Genomic DNA, 10,714 nt, shown 5'->3' on the forward strand with positions numbered 1-10,714 from the left:
CTGCCCAGATTCAAATTATCCCAGCAGTGGGAAGTTAACTTATTCAGAGATGATGCTGAGGTTAATTATATTGGCACAGTCCCTTCTGCATGACTTGCCTTTCAGTAATTTGAGACGTGTTTAGTTCTGTAAAGGCAGATAGCTCATTATACATGGACAGACTGTTGCTATGTGTGAAAAAGATCCTCCTGGTTTTATTAGGAATTTGAATAGTGTGAACTCCAATGATAACACAGAGGAGGAAAAGCTTCATGTTTTCTTTCACACTTTTTAAGTGCCTAAAAGAAAATATTGCTGTAGATAAAGAAAGAAAAAAGAAAATCTAATTTATGCTATTCACTACAAGGCTTTACAACACATGGTGTGGGTTCAGCATCGAGTCTGTGAAGAGAGAAATTGGAAAAGGCAGACTGTTAAAAGTGAGGAAATTGCTGTTCAAACATCTATATAATATAAAAGATTTCTCACCAAAGTATGTAAACGCATCATAGTTGTGCAGAAATCCTGTGTCTTCATAACAAATATTCATTGGTCTGTAAATTACTCTTTGGGTATCATCTCTTGGCAATGCAATCTATCACATATCAGCTTTTCTGGGTGAGGGCAGTGATTTTTGTTTGTTTTTCTGTCCATGTCCTGCCAGCAGAGTGCCTGCCAGGAAAGTATGGGGCAGGCTGCTCCCTGGACTGCCTGTGCCAGCACAATGGCACCTGTGACAGGTTCACAGGGTGCTGCAGCTGCCCCGAGGGCTTCTACGGACACTCCTGTGAGCACAGTAAGTGCAGGCACTCGGGGTAATTGGTAATGGTTGGTAATAATTGGTAATTTTCACAGGTTTGGGGCTTCAGAGGAGTCAAGAAACACCTCACTGGTTCAGTTAAAATTTTGGCATGTCCCAAATCATCCACCTCCTTCCAGATCTTGCATGTCTCTGATGCTGGATGGTACAAGTTTAACAGCCCATGGCGTTATAAGATATAAGGATAAATACAATTTTTTGTTGGCTGCCAGGGAATGTCACAGAGAATACAGAGGGTTTTAATGGTGTGTATGATTTTCTCCATGAACCTTCTTCATTTTAATTTTTCAGGGTGCCCCCTTGGATTTTATGGGCTGGGCTGTCTTCAGGCCTGTGCCTGTAAAAATGGAGCAAGCTGTGATGCAGTGACAGGACAGTGCCTTTGTCCTTTGGGTTACCATGGTGTGCTCTGTGAAAAAGGTACTGGTACACCTCTGATGGGAAAGAAAAAAGAAAAAGGAAAATAAAAAAGAAAAAAAAAAAACCACCAAAAAATCCCAAAAGCAGAACTCATTGTAAAAAACATCATATAATTACTGAAATATTTGTTGAGAGCCACTTCTTCCATATTTTGAGCTTAATGAATATCCTGAAACACTGAATTTGGGACAGATTTCCTGTTCTACAGCTGGGTGTTCCCATTCCCTTATAAATTAACTACTCTGGTTCCAATTAATACAGTGAAAGTCCTGGTCTCCGTGATGTCTTGCAACAATGAGTTCCACATGCCATTTATTAAAAATAAGTCCCTTTTACTGATTCTAAATTTGCTTCTAAAACTCCAAATAAGATTATTAAATAGGTGCATGTCAAACCTGTTGAGTGTTACGGAGGGGTCTTCTAGAGAGTTCTAATTAAAAATAAAAATAAGTGCCAGCTACATTTCTGGGACAGATTTACAGATACCTTTGAGAACTTAGATTAGACAACCCCAACAGAAGGAGAGCTCGTATAAATAATGTGCCCATTCCACTATGTTTGATTTCTTCATTAAACTTGGCATTTACACCGATTTCATTTATGAGCTTTCCCCTGAGACATCCTGGGAAAACTCTGGGTTTATTGTACATCTTGCCACTCAAACATGCATCTAAAGTGTTCTCTTGCTGTCAGGCTGTGCCAGGGGCTGGTTTGGTGAGGGGTGCCAGCATCAGTGTGACTGTGGAGATGCTCCTTGTGATCCAGAGACTGGGAAGTGCCTTTGCCCACCTGGGAAGACTGGAGACAAGTGTGACATTGGTAAGGGCAATATTTTTAAGGGCTGGACTGTAAATTGTTAAACCACTCTGACCTGTTGGCTTCTGAATAAGTGTAAAAGGACATTTGCTGGTGTTGAAGAACACATTGTTTGTAGAAAATTGCTCTTTGTGGTTATCAACACCTTTATCAGCAGGCTTGAACCTCTTGATTTAATCAATATTTAAATTGATATCCTGATAGGAAAACTGTTTATGGGTCAGCTGTAAAATGTCATTTGCCTTGAGTTTTGGAGAACACAGGAAGAATAGACCAAGAAACTTTACAAATGTGGTGGGGAAGACTCCAGAGGGTGCAGTTGGTCACCAGGGGCTCCACTTGCTGTGTGCTTTGTCACACTGATGCTTGTGACCCTTTCCAGACCAATGCAGGAGTATGTCCAGCTCTGGATTTGCTTCTCCTGAAATCCCCACAGATAAGGGTGTGGAGCTGCAGCAGCCCAGGGACTTTTAACCCAAATGTAATTCCCTCCTTTGCAGCACAGGCTGCACTTGGGTGTGTGCTGGCCCACAGGAGCAGAATTCTTCTGCAACAAGGATATAAAAATAGGTGAGGAATTTTTCCTGAAGGCAAAACCAGTCCCACTGCTGTACCCTGGTGGGGTTGGGTGCGGGGTTGAGAGGCAGCAGTGGCAGATCCTGAGCCAGTCTCTGGTCACAGCTGTGGCTCTGATCAGAGCTCAGGGCCAGGTTGGACAGGGCTTGGAGCAGCCTGGTCTGGTGAAAAGTCTCCCATGCCTGTGGTTGGAACCAGCAGAGTTTAAAGGTCCCGTCTAACCCAAGCTGTTCTGCGATTCTGTGATTATGATGGAGCAGTTTTAGGGTAATCACTGGAGTTAAAGGAAATGCAGTGGTTTAACTGAGAGTCAGAAAACATTTGTAATCCCAATGCTATGACAAGCAAGGTAAAAGGAGTGAACATCCATGTGCTGCTGTGGAGCTTCACCAGGAGCCACAATCCTCCTGACCCCCTGGAGCACAAAGGGAAAATTATTTCTCCTTTTGTTCTAGGATGGGGCAGAAATAGATTTAAGCAGGCTGTTATTAATACAAATTGCTGTGAGCTTAAGCATTAGTGCAACTTGCAAAACTAAAATGGAAAATCATTTGTTTCCCTCTGGGCAATGTCCTGTGGTCAGGAAATGAATCTCTCAGTCTGCAGCACTGCTCCAGTGGGAACCTGAGCCACCCTCAGTGCCCACACAGCCCTGGGTGTCCCTGGGCCTTTCCAGTAAAACTTTAGGCAGAAGTGGAACGCAAGGGGGAAGTTCAGCACCAAAAATGGGAATTGAGGTTTTCTTCCTCACAAACTCTGCGAGTCATTTTTATTTTTCTTAAATCAGCTAGGGTAGCCCCCATCCATGAAAAGCTGTTATGGGGTAGGTTTTATTTGCATTTTTATTTTCAATTAGGCTCAGTTCATCTGTGATATAACTCTGAGCAGCTGTGACTGTGCAGCAGCCATAAAGATAAAAGGCCTGATTTTAATTTGAACTCTGGTAAAGCACCCATTAAACAGGCAAAATGTTAATTAAAAAAAAAAAAAAAAAGAGAGAGAATATAACAGACTTTTATGGGCGTTCTTTTTCTGTGGTAAATTAACATTGCAGACTTTCAAACAGATGTCTTAAATACACATTGTTATTAACATGAAAATGGGGTATTACATAAATTAAAATCAGGTCCAGAGGTGTTTGGGGAGACCTTTTCTCATAACATTTCCTAATTGAAAAGGCCAAGCTCGGAGCGCACGGGGCGAGTTCTCCCACGTGCTGGGGCTGCAGGGCTCAGCAGAGCTTTATTTACCTGAGGGTGCTCATGGGAGAAGGCAAATTCCCTGCTTACAGGGTTTTCAGAGAGGTGAGGGAGAGAGGGGCATTGTTTGCTGTGTGTTTCACACCCTGCCTTGCGACCCTGCTGCTCATTTTCCTTTCCTGCCTGTCCTCTGATGCTTAAAAAATTGCAGTGAGGATTTACCAGCCTAGGTATGAATGTATTTGCATTTGGAAGTGAGATTTTTTTTTTTTTTAGTGAGTTTAATTTGCCAGGATGTAGCAGAATTGTGCAAGACATGAGAATCTATAAAATGATTTAATTCTCAGTGTCACATTCTGTGGGGGAAGGCTCTTGCCCAGCACGTACTGACAGCCCAGCCACGCAGGAGGGACAGGGGCAGGAGATAGTGTGGATCCAGGATGCTGACAGCAACTTTCCTGAGCAGATCCCAAGATGTTCTCTGTTGGGCTGTCAACCCCTGTTTTCACACCAGCAATGATTTCCATTCTGGGAACTCTTGGGGACAGCTGGGCTGCAGCTTGGGCAGGGCGTGTGGCAGACGAAACTCGACGACTGCCGCGCTTTCCCAAATGTCGCGCTTGAACGTGAACAGATGTGGGTGTCTGAGCAGCTTCCTGATCCCACAGCAGGGGGAGGCTGCCAGGAGTGCTCCCCGTGCCCCAAACCCTCCTGTCCTTGCAGGGTGCAGGGCAGACAGGTACGGCCCTGGCTGCTCGCTGCGGTGCCAGTGCGGCGGCAGATCCCGCTGCGATCCCCGCAATGGGAACTGTGCCTGCCCCAGCTCCTGGAGGGGCCCAACCTGCACTGAAGGTAACCAGCCTGGGGTGCAGCCTTCCCTGGGGGGGAAAACACCTCTGGCTGTGCTGGTGGTCTGTTTGGATGGGAGGGTCAACTCGTTAAGTTGTTTGGGTAATTTCTCTTCTTAATGAAATAGAGTGCGGAGGGAAAGTTTCCTCTCGGTTGTGGTGTAATCACAATTCCTCCTTTAGTTTAGGAAAAACTTTGGGAACCTTCTGATTTAGAGGTGTTTTATAGTTTTGCCTGCCCTCTGCCTCTGTGAGGAGGCCGCTGTAACTCCCTCCTCTACCTTCTTTTCAAGGCTACCATTGATTGAATTATTTAAGTGTAAATTGTATAATCTATATAATATTTCAGTATTAGGTTATATGGACCTGAAACCATGTTTCTACTTAATTCTCTAGGTGGCCTTCCAAAGCTTCCTTTTTATGAAGAACAAGCTCAAGAAAGAGGGAGTATTTTTCCAAGAGCTCTACAACAGTAACATTTGGACTAATAAATGAACTGTTTTATATGCACAGACGGTATTTGAATTTGGATATGAAAACAGTTATTCAATTCAGCTTGAATTGTACTGAAGTATTCACACTTCTTATGGAAGACTACAGAGGCCATTTAGTAGCTGGATCCTTTTAAAGAGTTGAATCTGTTTCATGTGTTCATTCCTAGCCTCTTGCCCCTCCATTAATCTACTCTGGACATTCTTTCTGGTATTAATATAATTCATTTCTTGAAAGCCTGGACATGTTTTTAATCAGAGCAGCTCCAAAGAGTATCAGGATAAGCTGCATGTAACACATCACCATGGAATGAGCCACACTCCCTATCAGGGACTTTCTAAACCCACTTGACAACCAGCACCAAGTTTGAAGAGTATTCCACAGATTATTTCTCTACGGATTCATTGCAAAATCACATTGCACAGAAACTAGAGGGATTTATCAAGTTAATTCCTCTTTGAATAACGTGGTGTGTTCTAGAGAAGCATGCAGTCTAATTTTGAACTTGCAGCTGAAGAAGAATGTGCTACAATCCAACAAGAGTCCTCAACACGCTGTTAATTTATTTAAGAGCATCTTCTGCATTTCTGGTGTGGTTTGACTGATTGGAAGGTCTCTGTCTGAATCTGTCTTCCAAAGAGCGTGGTGTCATCTGCCAGACTCTCCTGGCACCCTGTGTTCTCACATCTTGCCAGATGAATTTCTCAGTGGGTTGTCAAGCCAAACTGTGCAGCACTTCTCATCAAACAGTATCTGCTAATGCAGAGAAGGTTTTATCTTGAATGGAGAAAGCGAATTGTAAGCAAGGAGAGATGCTTAAAGATACTGTCTCTGGGGTTTGTGTTTGTATTGAGCAATTTGTTTTCTATCAAGTCATCTCGCAACAGTCCTGCTCCCGTTCAGGTGCTGGTGGTCACCTCATAGAGCAGAGACATTTTGGTGCTATTTTGTCTGTTTAGGCAGGTTTTCCTTTGATATAGGACTATGTAATTATAAAGAAATGTATGTTCTGTATTTTAATATTCTGTTAACCAGACTAAACGATTTCAGAGTGCCTCTTTATACTTCTCTTTAGGTTAGAAGTTACAAAGTCTGTGTAGTAACCACTTGATTCTGACTGTATCAAAAGTGCACTCAAGAAGGGGCATCAGGACCATGGTAGGCACAGAGTATGGGCAGTTCCAGCTCTTGTGCTGACACTCCATTCTCCACCAGAGCAAACTGCAGCTCTGCAAGAGCAGGGTTTTGTTTTGCAAGAGACAAAATGACAATAACTTGATGGCAGCTTGGGATTTTTGAAGAAATTTGTTGTTGTGGTTGGGTAAGTGATGAGTTGGTGAAGCAGCATCCAGGAGGTTGGATGGGAAGGTGAGGCAACAATTTTCTCCCATGGTTCACCCCAAGTCTTAAACAAATCTGCAGTCAATGACTGTCCAGGCCAAAGCAAATGACACTTGCTCCCCTGGGAGTTTATTTCAAATTGTCATCTACGGGAGGCAATACAGTTTTAGGAGGTGTTTTCCAAACTTCATGGAAGTCTTATTGTTGTTATTCATCACTTTGTAGGTATTGAAAGTAAAGGTATTTGTGAATGTGTCAAAATTAATTAACTAACTGTGCTTCCAGCCAGAAAATCACTGAGGCTGATGATGATCCCTTTTAATTTCTTCTGTAGAGCTCAATGAATGTCACTGGAAAGTTCATTCAATGTAAATGTGGCAGAATTATGGTCCCAGAAGTGTGTGACTCTCAGCAAGGCAGTGATATTTTAAATGTTCTTTTGGAGGTGTGATGTCCTGGGTCTGATCCTACAATTGTGTGAGTTTGGGGCAGTTTCACTGAACGGGGACCTGTAAGGTAAATCTCCTGTGAGACCATGAGATATAATCTCAGGAACTGCTGGAGAAGAACAATTCAAGTTTAGCAGTTGGCATATCTTGGTCTTAGCCTTGCATTTACTGCAGAGCTAAACACAACAGCAGTGCAAGTATCGCACTGAACTTAAGATTTTTTTTTTTGTAGAATCATTGAATGAGTAAAGCTGTAGAAAACCTCTGAAGGTCTGAGCTTCCCTTTAAAGCCTGATCAACTTCAGAGTCAAATGGGTCAGAGTTTCATCGTTAAAGTCAAATTTCAGAGATTCATCCCTCCTAGTTTTGAATTATGTCCAAGAATGGAGATCCCACCACCTCTTTGAACCTGTCCTAGTGGAGATTTCATTTTCTTCCTTTTTTTTTTTTTTTTCTCCCTGGTTTCTAATCAGAATTTCTTCCGTTCCATCTTTGTTCCACTGGTTCTCATCCTTTCAGAGTGGATCTCTGAGGAGCCTTTGGCTTCCTCTCCCCACAGCCCCCATGGGGTAGTTGGCTACAGCCTTGGTCTTCTCTTCTGAGGACAGCCCATCCACTGGCCACATTCCAGTACCTCAGACATTCCAGTTCCTTCCAGCTGCCCAGAGGCTGGTGTGGTTACTCAGCACATAAAACCCTTTACACTGCTGTCAGACAGCAGAATATATCAAATGTACTGTTTTGCTCTTATTTTTGTAGATTGATGTGTGATTTGAGCAGCTAATCAAAGGGCAAACCTTTCTCAAGCCATATTATTTACACCCATGTATTCTTGTTTACATTTTCCACAGTACCTTGATAATAGAATTGTAAATATGTAGTATAAGGAAATAAAAGATTTTTGTATTACGTGTTTTTAAAGGATGTCACTGTTTTAGGTACATGATGAAACACATATTTTAAATGACTGATACTGAGTCTTTGCCAATGAATTAAGAGGCCCAAGTAGATCTGCTTTGGGAAATATTTCAGCAAACTTTTCTTAAATCAAAAAATGCCAATTCATACTCCATATGCAATAGACTTTTTAATTCAAAATGCTTCTTAGCTTCTTTATGTTATTACCTTTGGAATAGAAGTTCAGTGCCATCAAACAGACCCTTCTGATTTGTGGCTCTGCATGACTTTTTGTTCCAAAACTAAGTACAGTCATATACAGGTAAAAATCAGAATTAAAGATTTCAAAAATGTTAAAAGAGAAGTTTTGATTGAGATAGTTGGAATGTCTTATCTTGGTTCTTATTTTTTTCATAAGGCAGAGAAAATGTTTACAGGACTTTGTTTTCTAGAAGAGCCACAACTTTACATTATGAACTACTAATTAAGGAAGTTTCCTTGCTTCTGATATTACTGTTCTGATTCTGCTCCTTACTACAATTTAACAGATTTACCTAATTCTTTGCCTAAAAAATAGTCTTTATTAGACAGGATGGAATTTTTTAATGGAAAACTGACAAAATCAGCTTTTCCAGGGATTAATTTTGCGGCAAGTGAGTGTAGTTGCTACTAAATTAACACAACTCTGCTTATTTGCTTCGTCAGATTCCAGTGAAGGAGTGTCAGGCTGATGCAGTCCTGAGCACAGCGCTGGGGCTTGTTGAAAGTGGAAGCGAAAATCTCAGTGAGAGTGGGGTTTATAGTTGAATTGATGTCCATCTTGGTGAAGGCTGGCTCCCTGTTTCCCAGGAGGCTGAAGTTAATTACGCTTCCTTGCAGAGAGAGCACTTGCACGTGCAGATAACTCCTTTCAGAAGGACATTGGAATTATTTCAGCCGTGCAGCTCCCGTGCCAAACCCCCCTCTCCTACCTTGTGAGCTCCAGATAACTCCAGCAGGAGAGGGAAGGAGCTGAGTGTAACTCAGTGGGCCCAGCAGAACCTCGCTCGCTGTGAATTCATGAAACCAGAACAGCATGTTTTAAGTTAGACTTCACTAACACTATCCTCATAGGAAAACAATCAGAATTTAAAAAATTCCCCGCTTCCCCTGCCAAAAATTATTATTCTACTTTTATCCTTTTTATGTTGAAGAACCATAGCTATTAAAGTTTGCCCAGATTCCTTGCCAACCATATTATTTTGATTGGCTTCAGGTTTCTGTTTGTGTAAGTAATAACCAGTACAGTGTCAGGAGTTGCCAACGGGACAAACATGGAAATAATACCTTCATGTCCTTCCCAGAAGAGGCAAAGACACATTTGGGAGCCATCGTGGCTTCAGTGTGCAGATCAAACGGTGACTCTGTTAGAATTCAGCTTCTTATCAGAGCAAAGTAAAGCTCAGGAACAATCTTTGAGAGTGCTGGTGGACCAAGAAGCCTCCATCCTCCCATTCTTGTGTTAATATTTTTATATTTAGGCTAGAAACCTCCTCAGCCCCCACATTTTTGAGGACTTTCCCTCAGGTTGACCTGAGTAGCTCCCTGCATGGGCTGCAACTGTGCCCAGTAATTCTTTTGCAAGGTCACAGCTTTAAGTTCTGACACTGTGTAAAGCAATTGCCAGCAGTAAACACCAAATCTCAGCCTTGTAGAGCATAAATTGTTCGTTCTGTTCTTTTTATTGCTTTTAATAAGCACTTGCATAGCAATATTATGTCTCTGTGAATTTGTAATCCCTCTTCAAGAAATGTGTGGGATGTATCTCGGGTTTGTACTGTACTTTCTGTTGTAGACGTGTTGTAGTGAAAGGATGCTGATTTTTTTTTATATATAAACATGTCATTAAAACCTGGTCTTGATTTTCCCTCATTGCTAGTTTTGAAGCAACAGGCTTATGTTGTGGATGAGATTTTATTCTACCGAACTAATTGACATCCAGAGCAAACAGGCTGAAATCACACCTGCTTTTGGTAGTTTGTATAGAATAAATAATGGCCTGTGCCCAAATGGGTTTGTATATGATCCCTGACCAGGGCAACCTGGCCAGTGACTGAGCCTGACAAATGGAGCTTTCTGGCACTCCAGAGTATTGGAAATATTCAAAACACAGCATAAATCTCGCTGGGAGAGGATGGTTGTGAAGTGCAACATTTTGGGAAGACTTGGGCACGGAGCACTTTGAAGGCATTTGAAACCACACACCTGCAGCCTCCCATCAGCCTGCTTGGGCACTTCCCAGAGCCCAGCTCTGCCAGCAAACTGCCTGGTTCACCTTCAGGGTATTGTCTGCTCACATTGGCAGGAGCTGGAGGAACATGTGTGCCTGCTTAATGCCGAATAATGCAGTAAGAGTGCGCTGGTTAATTGGAAGTAGCAGGCTAAATTGAATTCAAAATGTGTAACAAAGGGGGAATGGTAGATCAAGCTGTCAGAGAAAAAGTGGGCAGCTCTGCTTGCTGCTTTCTGGGAGAGCAGGCTTGGATTCCTTTTGAAATTTCAGGGCAAACATTTTGAGTCGAGCTGTGTAATGCTGCAGGGTTCTGTCTGGCGTGATTTACTTCACTCTTCCTGCAGTTTTCAACAAGGAACAGAATAATTAAGTTCATTTGGTTTGTCATCTTTTTGACATATGTTCTAAAAATAATTCTATAATCCTTGCAACTTATCCAGTAATTTCTTTATTAGAAGCCGTATTCATAGTATTCTAAGAAGCTGTTGATGTTATCCCATAATATCAACATATCATGTTGATTTTAACCTCTCAGATTGCTGTTAAAAGCTGATCAAAAACTAGGCATGGAATATTAAACCAGAATATTCTCAGCCTCGGCAGAG

The 10,714-nt window shown here is 42.2% G+C and overlaps 1 protein-coding gene across 1 annotated transcript in view; it reads left to right on the forward strand.

The window, feature by feature from the left end:
- LOC131087754 (multiple epidermal growth factor-like domains protein 6) overlaps nt 1–10,347 on the forward strand; it is a 192,240-nt gene extending 181,893 nt beyond the window's left edge. Inside the window, exons 34-38 of the mRNA XM_058031609.1 lie at nt 647–775; nt 1,091–1,219; nt 1,913–2,038; nt 4,534–4,662; nt 5,055–10,347. Coding sequence (XP_057887592.1) covers nt 647–775; nt 1,091–1,219; nt 1,913–2,038; nt 4,534–4,662; nt 5,055–5,134 — 593 coding nt within the window. The 3' untranslated portion in view covers nt 5,135–10,347. The remainder of the gene's footprint in view (nt 1–646; nt 776–1,090; nt 1,220–1,912; nt 2,039–4,533; nt 4,663–5,054) is intronic.
- The last annotated feature ends 367 nt before the right edge of the window (nt 10,348–10,714 follow it).

This window comes from Melospiza georgiana, chromosome 10 (assembly GCF_028018845.1).
Source record: "Melospiza georgiana isolate bMelGeo1 chromosome 10, bMelGeo1.pri, whole genome shotgun sequence".
NCBI classification, from domain to species: domain Eukaryota; kingdom Metazoa; phylum Chordata; class Aves; order Passeriformes; family Passerellidae; genus Melospiza; species Melospiza georgiana.